The sequence below is a fragment of the Solanum lycopersicum genome, chromosome 2 (assembly GCF_036512215.1).
Source record: "Solanum lycopersicum chromosome 2, SLM_r2.1".
In the NCBI taxonomy this organism is placed as follows: Eukaryota; Viridiplantae; Streptophyta; class Magnoliopsida; order Solanales; family Solanaceae; genus Solanum; species Solanum lycopersicum.
In genome coordinates, this window is record NC_090801.1 from 57445156 (window position 1) to 57463251 (window position 18096).

General features: G+C 33.8%; 1 protein-coding gene across 5 annotated transcripts; it reads right to left on the minus strand.

Annotated features, from left to right (window-relative positions):
* Window positions 1–3675: 3675 nt before the first annotated feature.
* LOC104645871 (probable LRR receptor-like serine/threonine-protein kinase RFK1) lies at window positions 3676–17181 on the minus strand. Of its 5 annotated transcripts, none has more exons than XM_010318560.4 (24): window positions 16839–17181; window positions 14811–14964; window positions 14205–14276; window positions 14018–14086; window positions 13864–13935; window positions 13610–13681; window positions 13410–13481; window positions 13249–13320; window positions 13095–13166; window positions 12923–12994; window positions 12754–12825; window positions 12039–12110; window positions 11786–11851; window positions 11472–11534; window positions 11337–11384; window positions 11150–11193; window positions 10202–10590; window positions 8696–8891; window positions 5719–5862; window positions 5405–5523; window positions 5114–5324; window positions 4782–5019; window positions 4527–4677; window positions 3676–4380 (listed from the first exon to the last, which is right to left on the minus strand). In XM_010318560.4, exons 1-24 carry the CDS (start codon window positions 16924–16926, stop codon window positions 4021–4023), a joined length of 2988 nt encoding a protein of 995 aa, XP_010316862.1. In that variant the 5' UTR covers window positions 16927–17181; the 3' UTR covers window positions 3676–4020. The 5 variants fall into 5 exon arrangements, with proteins under 5 accessions (XP_010316862.1, XP_069149709.1, XP_025885137.1 ...); XM_069293608.1 differs by having other exon boundaries at window positions 14018–14062; window positions 14811–14904; window positions 16839–17107; XM_026029352.2 differs by having other exon boundaries at window positions 14018–14062; window positions 16839–17098.
* Between the last annotated feature and the right edge of the window lie 915 nt (window positions 17182–18096).

The window sequence follows — 18096 nt, forward strand, 5'->3', positions numbered from 1 at the left end:
TACTTGATATAAAATTTCTACCAAATATCATTTATCATGTATTTATGTATTGTTATGTATCTTCAATCTTATTTAAATTTAGATATGTATTTAAATTTTGATGCATAAACTTAATTAGTTTTGATACTTGATATAAAATTTGTATCAAATATATCATTTATCATGTACCTAGGTGTTGGTATGTATCTGTATACAGTTAATGATACATTAAAGTATACACAAATATGTATCAGACTCATAAATGGTGAAATATAAATGTTGATATCAAAAGTTTGTTCAGTTTGAGGCAAAATGTGAAGATCTTCCAGCTATGTATATGATACAATAAATATGGTGCGCATTAATACATATATTAAATTATGTATTAGATACACACATAATGAATCATGTACATAACATTCTGTCTTATAAACAGTGTTAATATCAAATATAACTGTACAAATTGTGTGTTGGATACACAATAAACATACAAATGATACATAATATAATGTATCGGACACACATTGTTCTATTCTTGTATGAACAAATATATAATTTTTTTAGACATGATGCGTAAATTTGAATTTATACAAATTGTATCTAATACATCGCAATTACCACAAAATAATGTATCGATCTCAAACCTAGTATCTTATGACCAACAATTACTTTATTTAATATATCTAATAGAAATACAACACTTATCATTTTAAACGAAATACATAAATAACAATATATTGATAAATGTGTCCAACTGTTCCCTTTCCCTTCATCTGGGCAGCCTTGTGTGACCTTGGCACCATTGGGTCCTTCTTGTCAATCGACAACAAAAGTTTGCCTCAATGTTGGGTACTTAACAAAGGTCTCAACAACTATAGGCTCAGTGGGAATTCATGGAGATAACCTGAGCACCTGTCATTGATCCCCTCTTAATTACTTAATTTCAATGTAGATGAGTTATTACATTTTATGATGTATTTGATTTTTAAGATTTACCTAAATTTATCGATCTCTAATTTGATTGAAATGATGACTTTGAAACTATCAATGAAAGCGATTGTCTTACAACAATTCTAATCACTTTTATAACCTTTATGACTCATCTCACTTACTAAAATCCTGATTCTCTCTAACAAAATTGATATATATTAATATTGTATTAACCATATTGTTGATTAATTTAAATTCTTCACGATTTGAATTGCAATGGTGGCTTGATGGAGATGATGGAAATTTGAATAGTATGAATCTTTACAAATTTGGACGGATTGATAACAATCACTTATGCTTGAATAGTGGGATACAAAATCAATTTGAAATTAATTTTCCTGACAAAGCTCAACAACCAATTATTTTCCTTAAAAGGTGCAGCTCGCTTTTGTAATGTATCACATATAATGTATTTGGATGAAACTTATGTATTCGGATAACTTCTATTTAATAGTGTATTTTAAAGGTATATATGTATTCACGTTGACACATTACTATGCAATATTTTTTATGCCCACGTGGGCACATATATACCTTTAAAATATATTATTAAACAGTGCAGGTAGTAAAAGATCATTTTCAAAGTTTGGTATCGTTACAATAATTTCTATCAAAGTTCAGATATATTTCTCACCCTTTTCCCTAGAAAAAAAATAGAAATAAAATTTAATTTAAATTTTACATTATAAAAAATTTATGTAAATTATACAAAAATATTACATATATTAACGGGGTAGATAGCTTAATTTAAAGTTTAGAAGTAAATCTTTCATGGACTTGAAGTTGGAAAGTCAATAGGGAATGAGCTGTTCTATTTTGGTACAGAAAAGCCTTGTACGTGTAGCGATTAATTTAATTAATTTCTATAAGCAAATTGAACGATGAAGTAATATAGTATGAAACTGAAAACTTTTAGTCAATTATTTATTATTTTTTTTAAAAAAAAAGTCAAATAGATTGACTTCAAGCAAGATGAACTTTAAATATGAGATATGGGTGGTGTTACTTATTTAATTTGCAAGTCTGAAAATGCCTAATATGTGAGTATATAACTTTAAAGGGTCAACTTGCTACTTAGAAAATCTTCTCCTCATATTGGGGGCGATAGATTCTCAAATGGTCTAATAAAATTTCCAATTTTGACGAATTGGAAATTTTATCAACTATCTAGTATTGAATTACTATATCAGTGCAATCTCACAAGCAGAGTCTGGAGAGAGTGGTGTGTATAAGGTATACTAGTCTTTGGGAACGTGCGTTGCACGCTTATTCAATATTATTGGATTATTATATGGAAAATGCTCAAATAATAATATTTACTTGATCATTTACATCATATTCAATAAATAAAATCCATAATATTTGAATAATAAATTTGTAATAATTCAGATAATATTACATGTAATAATATGAATATGTCGATATAACATATCCTCAATAATCTCTCATTACACACTTCCACGTAGATCACATATCCAATTTGAAAACAAAAAAAAGAAAATTTTAAGAATAAAAATAAAAATCACTTACAAAGAAACCAAATTACATGAAATAATACCAAAATTTGAATTCTTGAAACATTTTCAAACATCTTCCGGAGATATGTATCCTTCATCTACATCAATTAAAATAAAAACTAAAAAAATTATAAAAATTATCGATGTATAAGAGAGTATATATGTTTATTTTATTCTAATCCATACATAGTGATAAAAATTTATAGAACCCTTCCAAACATTCATTTTCTGTCTATCAATATTATCACATATGATGACGTCTGTGATCCAAATGCAACACTAATGTTACCATTCCCAATACAATGATACTTTTTTTCTTCTGTACCTAAAAGATCTACCGTAAAGTTATCAAAAAAAGTAAAAATAAAAAAACAAAAATGATAAAAGAAAAATGAGAAAATAGTTCTTAATCGGAGAAAATCTGGCATACATTGGAGTAAAATGTTCAAATGAGATTTACAAATTTAGTGTTCTTTAATGTGACTTTAAATAAGGAATTTTAGGTAAGAGAAGTTGAAGAGAATCAAATTATTAAAGCTAAGAAAATGAAATTATTTAAGTTAAGAAGTTGAAGAGAATGAAATTATTAAAGATAATTTAACCCAAAAAAAACTTATCACATCCATACTTAATTGTGGGAGTATCTTTGGTTTTTAATTTTCCTTCTAGTGTCATGCACCTTAAGAAAATCCTTCTAGTGTCATGCATCTTAAGAGGTCTTCTCGAAACCATCATTAAAAGGTTCATCTTGCAGAAAAGATGAGTTGGACCATTTTGCGGGATTCATTGCTCTGCATGCTTCTGGTAAGTTTTCATTATTAAAAGGCTTAATGACTTAAATTCTACCATAATATAATTAAAATATTTGTATTTAATTAAATAATTAATTAAATTTTAATTTACTAAAAGGATAAAATGATAATTCAACTTTTTACTTTGGAGCTTCCCACTTATAATGATATATGATGATATGATATATGATAGATCTCACCCTTACCTTATGAAGGCATATACTGTTTACGATAGACCCTTGGCTAGCGTTGAAGTTGCTATTTACATAAATTTTAACTATCTTATGGGTCAAAGAAAACCTCAAGTTTCATCTAAAATGATGTGTTGTTTCTTCAGCATATGCACCGTCCTCTTTTGGCAAACAAAAAGTTGCCATACAAGATACAACTGACACAAATTGAACAATGAATCCTTTTTTGTTTACAGAAAGACCATATAGTCTACATTTCAGGTTTATCACAATGGGGCAGAATATTATACAAATTTGAAATCTAGCTAGGAGGTGCAAAAAAGCTCCTCACAATTTTTCTTGGGATATTAATTTATGTACATTTTATAGAAATCTCACTCACAAAAATTGAACAAATAGTTACAAGTTACAGCAATCATACCTCGATGAGTGGCTTTGAACCAATGTAATCCCTCATGAACCATAAGACACAGGCACACTGGCAAAGATTAAATAAGAATACACACACAGTAAAGAGTTAGTCATCAGATCTTGATTCGGGGTTGTATTCAGTTAGTCATCAGATCTTGATTCGGGGTTGTATTCACAGAGATCAGAGGCAGTTTGGATGCTTGAACGCTGAGCTTGATTACTTGACGCACTTTGATTTTGCCTCTCTTGTTGGAAATCTTTCAAGGCTTGAAATCTCAAATCGTCAGTATACATATTTGCTTCTGGGATACTATCAGGGGCATCTCTTTTTCCTTCAAGCATGCCTACAGCCTCAGACATTACAGGCCTGAGTGATGGCGTCGCACAAGTGCATAATAGCGCTACTTTTATTATCAATTCTGCTTCTGCTTTGCTAAACTGAGAACCCAATTTATCATCAATCAGCTCCTCTATTTTTCCATTTTGCAGCAAGTGACAGGCCTGCAATAAAGTTTTATAAGCTAGCAACTTCAAAGGGAGTGTGAGAGGTTCATGGTTAAAAAAGTTCAAGGATTCTCAAATCTTATAAATGGTAGAATGGTCAGCCTTTGTTGAAGTGCATTAACAAAAAGGTAATGAAAAGATACCCAATCTAAAAGACAAATGAAATTCTCAGAAGGCACATAGCCATAGTTGTTCTTGCCGCTAACAATTTCCAGGAGGACAATTCCAAAGCTGTAGACATCTGCTTTGTAAGTCAAATAACCCCATAGTGCATACTCTGGTGCCATGTATCCTCTGCAGTTATTAATATACAATTAAGCTACAAACTTTACCTTGCCACGCTACTAACAAGATAATGGAAGAAAAGATCTAGTTTGAATTTTAAGGTTGAAACTTACATTGTTCCAGCAACTCGAGTGCTAATATGGGTATTGTCATCTTCAGTAAGTTTAGCTAGCCCAAAGTCCGAAATTTTGGGATTTAGTTCTCTATCTAGCAGTACATTAGTAGCTTTAATGTCTCTGTGTACAATCTTAAGGCTTGATTCCTCATGAAGGAAAGCCAGACCTTTAGCGATCCCAACACAAATCTTGAACCTTGTCGGCCAATCAAGCATCAACTGACTTTTCTCTGAATCTAAAGTTGTCCAACATGCTAACATTTTAATGGACATTTCCTAGAGAGTTGGTAATAGTTTAGGAACTTTTTTAAAAGAGATTGAATATCTTACGAAATAATGCGCGAGCGAGGCTATTGTTTTCCAAGTATTCATATACGAGCAGTAATTCAGTCCCTTCAATGCAGCAACCATGCAGCTTAACAAGATTTGGGTGTTGCAAGCAAGAAATCATGCCAATCTCATTCAAAAATTCGCGGTTCCCCTGTCTTGATTGACGCGAGAGCTGCTTCACTGCAACTAAAGTACCATCAGATAACCGGCCCTACATAAAGTATTAGGTCAGAGTTCACAACCAATAATGATAAAGATGATACTATATTACTGTTGTTACCAAAGTGATACCTTGAAAACTGCACCAAAACCACCTTCCCCTATCTTGTTAGAAGCATCAAAGTTATTAGTTGCAGCCTTTATTTGCTTTAAAGTAAAGGAAATGGTCTGCAGCTCCATGCCCTCTAAATCTGTCATGGAAGTAGAGAAACTTCACTGGTTAGTCATCTATTAATAACTCGCAACTTCTGGATATGGAGTTTTCTTTGATTATCATTTCAGTAGAATGTGCTCTTTCATATCAGTAATGCATGGATCAGCTCATTGCCTAGTCACAAAATTTGCTAGTTAAAATTACTTCATTCTAACATCTGTTCAGTGATTACCTGTTCTCTGTTTCTTTTTGCATTGAAGATATCCTTTCCACCAAAGTGTGCTTATTAATAACAGGAAAATGCATGTAGTCACTACTCCAACAATAACAAAAACAGTCGCACTCTTTTTATCTTCCTCTGAACAAGATCCAAAAGCTACACAAAAATGAAGACAAGATTGTTAAGTGTATGCAACAGCAGGGGGAATAGAAAATAAGATTCTTCCAGTTAATTTCATAGAATATGAATATCAACATGCATTTATTCATGGGAAAATAATAGCAAAGAAAAATACATGGGCACTCATCCAACACTCCTTCAAGCTGAGAAATTCTGTCTGTTAATTCAACCAAAATTACGAAAATGGATTTCCTTGGCCATATAGAATGACCCTTTGAATGCCGAAGATAATTACATGCTTCAGAAGGAATTTGAGGATCAAGAGATATGGGATTGTGTCAAACTTTGTGCTAGTGACAAAGCTCCTGGTCCTGATGGTTTTACCATGGCCTTCTATACCCATTGTTGGGAGGCTATTGGAAAAGATGTGATTGCTACAATCAAGAACTTTCATGAGAGGTGCATCTTTGAGAAAAGCTTCAACTCTACCTATGTGGCTTTAATTCCAAAAAAAATGGGTGCTAAGGAGCTCACTGACTTCAGACCCATTAGCCTAATTGGTAGCGTGTACAAGATCATCTCCAAAATACTCACCGAGAGAATCAAAATGGTTACGCACAAACTGGTGGACCCCCAACAGTTGGCCTTTATAAAAGGAAGACAAATAATGGATGCCATTCTTATGGCAAATGAGTGAGTTGATGCTAGAACTAGAAGCAAGGCTCCGGGCATCCTATGTAAGCTAGACACTCAAAAAGCTTATGACCATCCCAATTGGAAGTACCTGTTGGAGACTATTTCTAAAAGAGGTTTTGGAGGTAGATGGTTAAGATGGATGAAGTTTTGCATCAGCACTGTGAAATTCTCTGTTTTAATAAATGGCTCTTTACTACAGGTTTTTTCTCTTCACAGAGAGGTTTAAGGCAAGGAGATCAATTATCTCCCTTTCTTTTTATTATCGCAATGGAGGGACTAAATGACATGTTGAAAATATCTCAAGAAAAGTCGTGGCTGAGAGGTTTTAGGGTATCCAGCAGAGTGGGGGCTGGTCTAGAGATTACTCACTTACAATATGCAGATGACACTCTTGTCTTCTGTGATGCTAACAAGAACCAACTCAAGATTTTAAGGGTAATCTTCATTCTTTTTTAAGCTATCTCTGGGCTTCACATCAATTGATACAAGAGTTTCTTGTATCCAGTAAATGAAATCCCTAATTTACCCTCTCTGACTAGGATTTTGGGCGTAAGGACAGGAGATCTACCAACTACATATTTGGGGATGCCCTTGGGAGCCAAAAGCAAATCTATAGGCATTTGGAATGGGGTGATTGAAAAATGTGAAAAAAGGTTGGTGAATTGGAAGAGCCAGTACCTTTCTTTAGGAGGAAGATTAACACCCATCAATAGTGTTTTAGACTCTATGCCTACATATATGATGTCACTTTTCCTGATGGTGTTATTGACAGACTTGATGCTTTGAGGAGGAATTTCCTGTGGGAAGGAAATAGTGAAACCAAGAAATTCCACTTGTTTAAGTGGGATACTCTGATTAAGAGTAAACAGGCAAGGGGATAGGGATACGGAATTTAAAAATTCAAAATCAGTGCCTTATGATGAAGTGGCTATGGAGATTTGCTTCCAGTGAGCAAGCTCTGTGGAAAGATCTAATACAGGCTAAATATGAAATGGAGAATCTGTGGATAACTAAAACGGTCACTAGCACTTACGGATCAAGCCATTGGAGAGCCATCAGAAACCATTGGCCAAAGCTCAGAGAAAACTGCAGTATTAAATTGGGGAATGGAAGGAAAACTTCTTTTTGGAAAGATAGATGGCTAGAACAAGGATCTTTAAAAACATTGTTCCTAGATATTTTCACCCTAAACCAGCAGCAAAGAGCCACTGTAGCAGAGATGTGGTCAAACCAAGGATGGAATCTGAGCTTAAGAAGACCTCTAAATGACTGGGAGATTCAAAGGTTGGTGGAGTTTTACAAGGTCTTAGGGCAGTTCAAAAGTACTAGATTTTTTTTTAAAAAAAAAATTGGAATCTTGAAGAGGTATATATATTTTTGATTTAAATAGATTGTGGGAAATAATTAATAGAGATGAGAATTTTTATTTAATCTAAGAAGAAAATGACAAATAATAAATATTTTTATAAAAAAATAAAAATAAAAATTGGTTATTAGTTATATAGGTATAAAGTTAGTCAAAGGTGAATGAAAGGGTATTAGTGAGCTAAAAAGGTGAATAGAAGGGTATATGTGAGCCAAAAAGGTGAATGAAAGGGTATTTTTAGACCAAAACATGAATGGAGGGTATTTTTAGACCCTTTCCTATTGTTCAAGGGTAGTTTTGGCCCTTTTCCCAAAAAAAAATATCAGAATTTTCCACATATTTGTTGAGAATATAATTGACTGTTAAAGTGTGCTCTCTAATAGCTTAAACTTTTAGATTAGATGGTCACACACTTCAACATGGTATCAGACCAGATGAGATGGTTACACACTTCAACAATATTAACATGGATTATGTTAGATAGCAGCAATTTTATCTTATACAGCAGAAGTTGATAAACAATGTCAACCCCACAAATAAGCAAATCGAGCATGTGATCATGCATTCAATTGCAGTATTTCTTCTAGAAACAATTAAATTTATCATGTATGAACCTGCTCATATGATATGTACGATCTCTATATCTCTTGGGACTTTAAAGTTTAAACTGATACATGCCTTTTTGTGTTAGTTCTCACTGAGACATGCTTAAATACACAATATACTTGAAGGAAACCGAAGTGAGAAGTGTAAAAGCAGATATACTATGAAATTCCCCTTAAAATGATGAAGATTGAAGAAACTTACTTGGTTTGAGTGAGATTGCAGATATTAGAGGACCGTAATGCCCCCTGGATGGGATTCTGATAGTTCCTTTGCCGGCCCAGTAAAATCGAATCTCCAAAATATTATCTGTTACACTAGTGTTAAAATGCTTCACCACGGGCATTTGAACTCCACCAGCCTCATTCACAATATTGAAGTCTTTCCAAACTAATTTCTCCTGAAGTAGAAAGAATATTGTGTAGGTATCTCGTGGAAAGTCACAGGAACTAATTCAGCGAGATGTAAGAATATGTCTAGATTAATAGTATACAAAATTCTTCCTATTCAAAAATCTCAGTATAAAGTAAGGATCCTAGTTGTCTAAGCTCCTATGTAGAGACTACTTTCTTGTTATAGATCTAATAGCTTCCATCTAACTCTGCCTGCCACACAAAGTTTTTCTCTGGGTCGGAGGAGCAACTAGTCAAACTTCTTGAGCAGCCGAGATATTGAACAACGAACATTTAAAACAATTCCTTGCCAAGGTCCTTCAAGGCTAGTCAATGGCTTGGCTTCAAGTCGCGAATGGAAGCGCGGATTAGTGGGTGTCCGCTTGACTCAGTCATAGTCTCGCCTGGTTCGCGCACTCGAAGCCTATGTTCACTAGATAAAATCTACAACCTTTTCTTCCATTTGTCCTGAAAACAAGCTATTTGTTCTGAAAGAAAAGCAAGCTAAGACGCTTTTTTCGCGGCAAGAGCGGGGTTGTAGCATCAAGAGGTTCATTTTTTTCATAATAAGGCTTGTCTCTTTCCAGATAAAGCAGCATCACTCTTTTCCTCTCTCTTTCAGGCTCCAGCAACTTTTGGGCAGCACGTACCATGTATCGACAGTCCGCGTTGGGTTGATATCATCACTCTATACCTATTAACCTGTCAAGACAAACAGTCTATAGCTGTCCAGCTAGCTGATGTGTCACCATCCAAACAGCACCATGTCGCTTTCTAGAGAACACTTAGTTGAGACTAGTACTAGTCAACGCATGGTTACTATATCGTCACCAAGTTAAACACAGTGAATGGTCATCTATCCAATCAATCTGGCACAGTGCTTGCTTCTCTGTAGCCAATATCTAGTTAAGCTCGCAACATGAAAGTCCTTAAATTCAATCACAACTCCTACTCTATTTCGTCGAAGTATATCATGTCACTTTTCACTTTTGATTTGCAAACACAAGTTGCTGTATCACCTTGAGTTTGGAAGGCGCGTTGTGAGAGAATTAATGCAGTGAATGTTAAAATATATTCTAGGTTAGTAGTAGAGAGCATCTTTTCTAATTCTGGATGAGTAATTTCCCTGATTTAATAAGTTCTCTTATTTCATTTAGGTTAGCTTACAATATTTGTAATTGCCTGAACTTCTATATGTGGAGGCATCTTGTATATCATCTACAACCAAATACAATACAAGTTCTCTCTTTTTTCCTCATATTTTCACACATCTAACATAGTTTAAGGGTATAGAAGTTTTTCTAGTGGACATACCAACCTGGATGTATATATCAAATACTCGCCTTCCAAGACTGGTATAGGTGCTATCATTTGTAAAACTTATCTCAGCAAAGTGCAAGCTGACATTGTAACTCCCGTTGCTCAAGCAATAACGGAAGTAAGTGAGTGAGAGTGGAGACATCCGTGCATTATTGTACAATTCAGAGAGGCTTTTTGATGGTGTACTTTCAATAAAACGTGCATTTTGGTCGTTATTATCATCCATAAAGTCCCCAGTGCTACTCAATCCCCAATAATTGGTGCTACTGCTGAAATATCTAGCAGAACCACCATCAACGCTTGCATCTCCTGCATAATGAACTTCTCCATCGCTTTCCTTCACAGTAAAATCATTTCCACCACTATTAACATGTAATGAACACCCATCTGCCAATGAAAATAATAGAAGTCAATGCTCAAAATACTTTTCATAAGCTGGGAAAAATGATCGAGCTGAAAATATTTCCAACAATCAGGTTGTGAATGCTAAATCATCTAAATACTTGTATATACATGAGTTCAAGGACCTGTTTGGATTGATTTTTGGCTTATGACTTATAAGACAAAAACATAAGTTAGAATTTCTAAATTTTGGCTTTTGACTTATTTTTGTTATTTTGGCTTTAAAGTAAGTGCTTATAAGCACTTTTTAACTTTACCCAAACACTTCAAAACTGCTTTAAAACTATTTTGGCTTTAAAGCACCTAAAATAAGCCAATCCAAATGGAAACTAAGACTGAATCCATCCTTAGAATGTCTCTGTGTTAAATATCAACAATGAAACTAACTTGCTACAATCTCTTGCATAGTTCAGCAATCTTCTATTTGAGTGAACGAGAAGATGGCAAAGCGGCTAAAGATATAGTTTCAGATTCTTGCTGCTACTGATGATATTCATATTCCATATGAAAATTGTATAACTTTTCCAGAAAAGAACATACTTACACCGACGACAAGTGAAATCCTTCATACATGGATGAATTCTCATTCTGTAGAAGTTAAACCACAAGAGCAGTTAGACCCAAATGAATTAGATAGGAAAGCAAACACTTCTGCTTTGCCGCTTCCTTTTTCTCTCAGTTTCATCATAAATCAGAATTTTAATGTTTCAGGATAATAAGAATCATCTTACAAGGGGCTTACTACTGCAGAGCTCTTGTACAAGTTTAAATACAGGTTCCTGCAGAAGGAATAATTGTCAGAACCATATATTCTTATCCAATAACAATGTAAAAGCATGAATTAACAGAAATGAACATATCCTTACATGTTCTGCTGACAAGCTTGTTGGTCAGGTCCTTGCCATGTAAAATTATTGTAGGAAAGATCACTGAGGCGCAACAGACACTGTTAGATGTCATCTTTCCAATTATGAACCAAGCAGTTGTGAGATCCACATGAAGACAAAATATGGGGAAAAAATAATGACAACGTGAATGAATCAAAAAATTGCTTTGGCATGTCACTGTATGACCATTATGTTTATGAATAAAAATTATGACATGTTCAGCAAAGATTGAATCCGTCATACACCAGCATAAATTGTTTATGAAATTAGAATATTAACAAATATACACTTACACATTTATTCCACTCTTCAAAATTGAGTCTGGTATATCTCCACTGAGCATATTGCCAGTAAGAAACCTATGTAGAGGACATAAAGCAGTAAGGCAACACCAAATCTGGAAGTGCAAGCACGTGTTATACACTTCATATTCAAAGATGTTCGAGTATGAGCAAAAGAAGATTGAGAAGAGACTGATGTAACTTGCTAATAAAAAATAAAAAGGACATCACATTTGAGAGAATCCACTTTTTGCAATCAACTTACACAAACTTCAGCATACTTCTGGCACTAATATTGTTTGGGATTTCTCCGACTAACTTGTTGAAGGTAACGTCTCTGCATAAAATTAAAAGGAAATCATGATTACCATTTGAACTCTCAGAAGGAGATAGAGTAGATGTATCTGTGAGCACAAACTCTTACAACCACCACATGTATATTGTAGAAGAAAAATGTATAAGAGTCAACTCTATATGTCAGACTAAATAATGTACTAGAGAGATACAAGAAGAGGAACGCTGAGAAGTTTAGTGAAAAGCAAAGAGCAGCATGAAACCTTTTGATATTAAGGTGTCATATACTAATTAGGAGTGAGCGCGTTGTTTCTCGAACAGCCTCAATTATCTTTTAAAACTGGAAATGCTAAAAAATTTACAGTCACAGAGAGCACACTAGATGTGAAATATTCCAAACAAGGAAATTAAAAGGGGCTTTAATTTCTACAAGAGTTCTTGGTAGAGAAGAAATGATTTCTCAATTGTTTTTGACTGGGGAAGGCAGTGTTAACTGAAAGAGGCACCAATAGAGGACAGTAAATAGTGTGACCTCAGAGAACCCAAAGATCACAGACAGAGGAGGAAGGACAGAAAATTATGTAATAGCTCTCTATATATATATATATTTATTTAATACCATGTAATTTTGAATGCAGCTGAAGAAGTTTGAACATTAGGTGCAGAAGAATAAGTCTATAACTTACAATGTTTGCAGACCCTTCATCGCCCAAATATATACAGGAAGCTCTCCAGAAAGGCTGCAGTTTCTTAAAACCCTGCATCCATAATTAATTAGCTTAAGGAAAGCAAGAATGCTTAATAGCACAATATAACTGTGCAACAGTTTCCACATATCGGTATAATTTGACATACAAGGTATGGAATCCCATTATATCACTCAGTGAAGGAAATGGCTGAGCTGGTCCACCTATGTCACTGATCCTCCTGTATACAAAATTGACCATGAGAGAACTGCAAAGAGTAAATGCTCTACAAAAATCTAATAAAAAATAGTTAAGATAATGTTGAAAGGTTCTGTACTCACAAATCTGTTAACTTATTCAGAAGAGATATGTTTGTTGGAATGGGACCCTGTAGTCCGGTGGCATGCATCTCCCTTCATATATCCTCGAGAAAAAGTTTAGAAACTCTAGCCAAAATATTATTTTGAAGTTTGAAGGTATTTCAAAAGATCTTACAGTTTGGTAAGTTGTTTCCAGTTCTGTATGAAATCCGGAATCTGTCCACTGAAATTGTTATCATTTATCCTACTGTATAGTAAAATTATACTGTGAGATATTCTATTCCCGAGAAAGATGAGAGCTAAAAGGAGATTGGCTAGAGTACTGTATGCTCTTACAAATCCGTTAAATTTACGAGTTTGGAAAATGAAGTTGGCAACTTCCCCACCAATTGGTTGGAGGATAAAAACCTGAAAGTAGAAAAAGATTTAATCACCCACTGATCTATGCATCAGTCATTCAGGTCCCAAATGCCAATTATTCTTCAAGTTTGCTTTAGGAGAAAATAACAAAGTGGAAGAGAAAAGAGAGGTCTTACAGGGTTTGCAAGTAGATCAGTTTCCCTAGTTCAGAAGGAATACTGCCTGAAAACTGGTTCGCCTCGAGATTCCTGGTTCAAAACATTTCAATGAATATAATAAAGAGAGCAAACAGCCACCCAAATTATATTTGGACAGCATAGCCCCTACATTTTCTTTTGCAATATATATGAGAATTTTTTGACTAGTTAAGAGAATCCAATCTACGGACCGATATCATAGAAGTAAGTTCGAATAGAAATTCAATACATACAGGTACAAAAGGCTGCTGATGTTTCCCAACTCCTTTGGGATTTCCCCTGACAACCGGTTTACAGTAACAGAGCTGGATCAAAAAGTGTGCGATTACGATTTGAAAATGAAGACATGACACAAAAACTGATCAGCTTAAGAACGTGGGGTATTACATGTTAGTCAGCTGCGTCGCAGCCCACTCAACTGGTATTCTACCACTGAGATAATTGTACGCAAAATCACTATAAATGGGGTAAGAAAAACGAAGGCAAAGATTTAGTGACTTGTGTTGATATAGTCATGAAAAAAAGGAGGCTAGTGAAAGGATCAATTGTGAAAATGGTAGAGAATAGCTCTTACATTTCTTTGATGTAGGGAAGCTTTACCAATTCAGGTGGGAGTACTCCTGGAAGATTTAAACCCTTTAATACACTGCATATGTGAAAATAATATAAAGACATCAATTACGGAACCAATTGCAATAGAAACAAAAAAGATGTGGACACAAACGAAGGGAAATCAGAATGATTGTTTCTGATAAAAGAAATCCGGCAATGAGTGGTATTTAGTCCAGTTGAGACAGAAGAATTAGTATGAAGTCACTAGAAGGAAACTTCTGTAGTAATATGGCTTTTCTAAACCCGATGAAAGCATAGCCTATAATGTTTCTCTTTACAAGCTCAAGGAATACTTAAGTTTGAGTAAGCCTTTTAAGTAACCATACATATTGGTTCTGGAGAAAGGAAGTTCATAAAAAATCTGAAAACCTCTTCATTTCAGAATTCCTTGAGTGAGTTCGTTCAATTTTATTTCAGACAGACATCAAGTAGGATTGTCCCCAAGCTGGGTCTGGGGTGACATCTATAATCACGTAGACGTTGGTAGAAACAAAGCATGCATGACAAGCTAAAAGGTTAGAAACAATTTAATCAATCTCGACTTGGTGATAAGGTGTAAATGCCTCACATTTTTGTGATGTGGTCTTCATGATCACATCCAACAATATTATCATGCCACGCTAGCTTAATTGTGACTCCAATACCTTCAACTCTGCATAAATCTGCATCGAAACTCAAATATGTTGCACCCATCGTTTTGGCAATTTGTTGGAGTACATTCACTGAAAAACAATCAGTAGGTTGAAATCAACTAGTATAGCTTGCACAATGCTATCTTCCCAAAAAGACTATTTGACAATTACAACTGGTAATAACCAAAAAGGTCATCAGCTGAAGAAGTTCAGAAAAATTGATTTCTATTAGTGCTTCCATCAAATTGAAAAGAACTACTCTCTAGTCCATATTAAGTGAATTGTTGGGGGCACACCCCTTATGAAAAATAATTTAAGGACATAAAAGCTACTTTCCATTTTACTCTTTTGATTAATCCCAAACTATTCTAGTAGAGAATGTAAAGTAGTTAAGAGCCTCACTAAATGAAAGTAAAATATGGAGAAAAAGTCCCAACAGTTTTCTTGAACTTTGAACCATTCATTTATTTTGAACTATGATAAAAGTACCAACAATTCACTTGATATGGACTAGAGGGAGTATATAAACGATTGAACACTTCTATCTGTAAGACAAGCAGAATGATTCAAGATTAGGCTGCTCAAAAAAATGTTTCATCCCTTAATGTGACCGAGATGCAATGATTGTAAGTGTATACGTGTTCACTCCGACAATTAACACCCAACAAAGAGACGTAGATGCACTCCATCAGAAGAACTACTGAAATACATCAAATATTTCAAGAGAATAAGGGGACATGCAGTATACTTCACCAAAAGTAAACATATAAGAAAAAATCATCCTCTTCATGCACTTGATGCTAGTAAAGGGGCTATTAAAAGGCCTTGTTATTTTCTTAATTCCGTGATGTCAGAGCCAACTTGCATACACCTCAACTATTCCACTAGGTACCTGACACTCAAACCATTGCATTCTCTAGAAAACAACTTTGTACTTGTAGTTCTGGACAGAAATGACTTGTAAAATAATGCAACTCCAGATGTAGAGTATAAGTGTTCAACACTACAGGGGGATTTCCGCAAAAACTCCACCAAATTTCTATGCATACTTTGTATGTGAGAGATGGTCACATAATATTCGTCAACCTTTCCATTGTAAACTGTATCACTTCAGCATATAAATCCTAAGCTTCTGGCAGCCAAACTTTTTATTAAATATCTTTTTTCACGAATAACTATTTCACAATTGTATTTCCTCCTATTATTGATTTGACATGCTTTATTGAGCCAAGGGTCTAACCAGAAACCTCTGTACCTTCTCTCAGCCAGCACTTCCATGGCAAAACAAGCAAGTCAGAATACCACCTAAATTGGAACATTCTAAGCGCTAGACATAGCATTAATTTCAGGAAACTGGTAACTAACTTAAGTTTTTTAAAAAAAACAATCAATAACCTTAGTGTCCAGCCCAACTTGCATACCTCAACTAATTCCAGCGGATACCTGCCACCTCCCACCAGCAACATGTACTAGGTGACCCTATACGTGAATACCTCCCACCTACAACATGTACTAGGTGACCCTATACATTCCACGGGATACCTACCACCTCCACCAGCAACATGTACTAAGTAACTTTTCCCAGCAAGGCCACGGTAACCACCTAGTGTTTTTGTCTCAACTTGACTTTGAACCTGAAACCTCATGTGCTCAAGCCACTTTATTGACTACCGGGACATACCCTTGCTGCAACTAACTTTAATAATCCATTATTTATCTATTCGAAAACAGTAAAGCTCACACCTTTTCACTATACATTCACTAAATTGAAGTAATTCCACCCATTTCTCATCTTCTTTAAACTCAAAACTCCTCATCCTTCTTAAAATTATAGCAACAGAGAGAGAGAACTGTACTAAGAAATTTTAGTTTCTCTTGATCTGCTAAAATACCCCCCCCCCCCTTCCCTCCCATGAAATTAAAAAAAATTACCCATTAAAGCAAGAGAAAGAGCAGCAATTTACCTTCTTCTTGAGGAACTCTGGACTCTGTAAAAATCAAGAACAAGAAGCAGCAGAGTAATCTCAGAATCCAAGCTATGGTTGGATACATTTTTCAAGAATCAAAAATGTGTAGAAGAAGAATAAAAACAAAAAATGTTCACTCCAGTAAGATGAATATATGAATAATAAACAGCAAAAACAAAGAATAAAATAGCAAGTGCGCATCAAGTTGGAAATAATTGGTGCTGGAGCTGTAGACAGTAAATGTGATATTTCTTTTTTGACAAAAACGAATAGGGAATTTTTGGAGGCAATATCTGCTCAATGTGACTGTCATTATCCTACATTAATTTTGTCATAAATTTCTTAGAATATTAACCATTCCTCTCGATTTACTCGTTTTTTCACGTAAATTTATCATTTTATCTTTATTAATTATCAAGCGTATAAATTAAAATTTTAAAATTTTTAAAAAAAATTATTTTTTTAAAAGTAATTAATTAAAAATATAATAGATTCTCTCTTGATTTGTCAAAATACACTTTATTATCAAAGACACTTTTTAAAAAATTGTATGATTATATGAAGTAATTTCAAAATTTCCATATAACTTGATGCATGTATTGTATAATAAAATCAACCAAACTTTGCATATAGTTACAATTTTCCTAATACACTCAATCAAACAATGTACTTTCTTGTTAATATTACTATTTCATTAATTCATTAGAAAGAAAAACAAAGATATATCATTCAGTGAAATTGTTGAATGGTATATAAATATACATAGACTATAATTTTTTTGTTTGTTATGAATTTTGTCGCTATATATTTTACGTCTAATAAGTTTGGTAATATGTCTATAATGCTAACTAAGATTAATGAAAACTAACTATAAAATTTGTTTGCTAATTTTTGCTTTCTAGTGATCAATATTATGACAAACTCAAGATCATAAATTTCAAAAATCATATAATTACATTAATATTATGATATGTTAATACTATAAAAAAAAAATTTTGTAAAACGTAGTGAATCAAATTATTTCCTATAAATTAAAATTAAAAAAAGTATTATTTATTATGCTGATATTATTTGTTTATTACCTCCTGCCAAACTTTTATATAATATATAGAAGAAAAAAATTAAAGCCAAAGGAGGTTCTGAATTAGATCAACTATATTTCTTTGTCTCAATTTATATCAAAATATATTTTTAATTTTTATATAAATATAATGTGGAATAAAATATATATTGCAAATATCGAAATAAAAAGTAT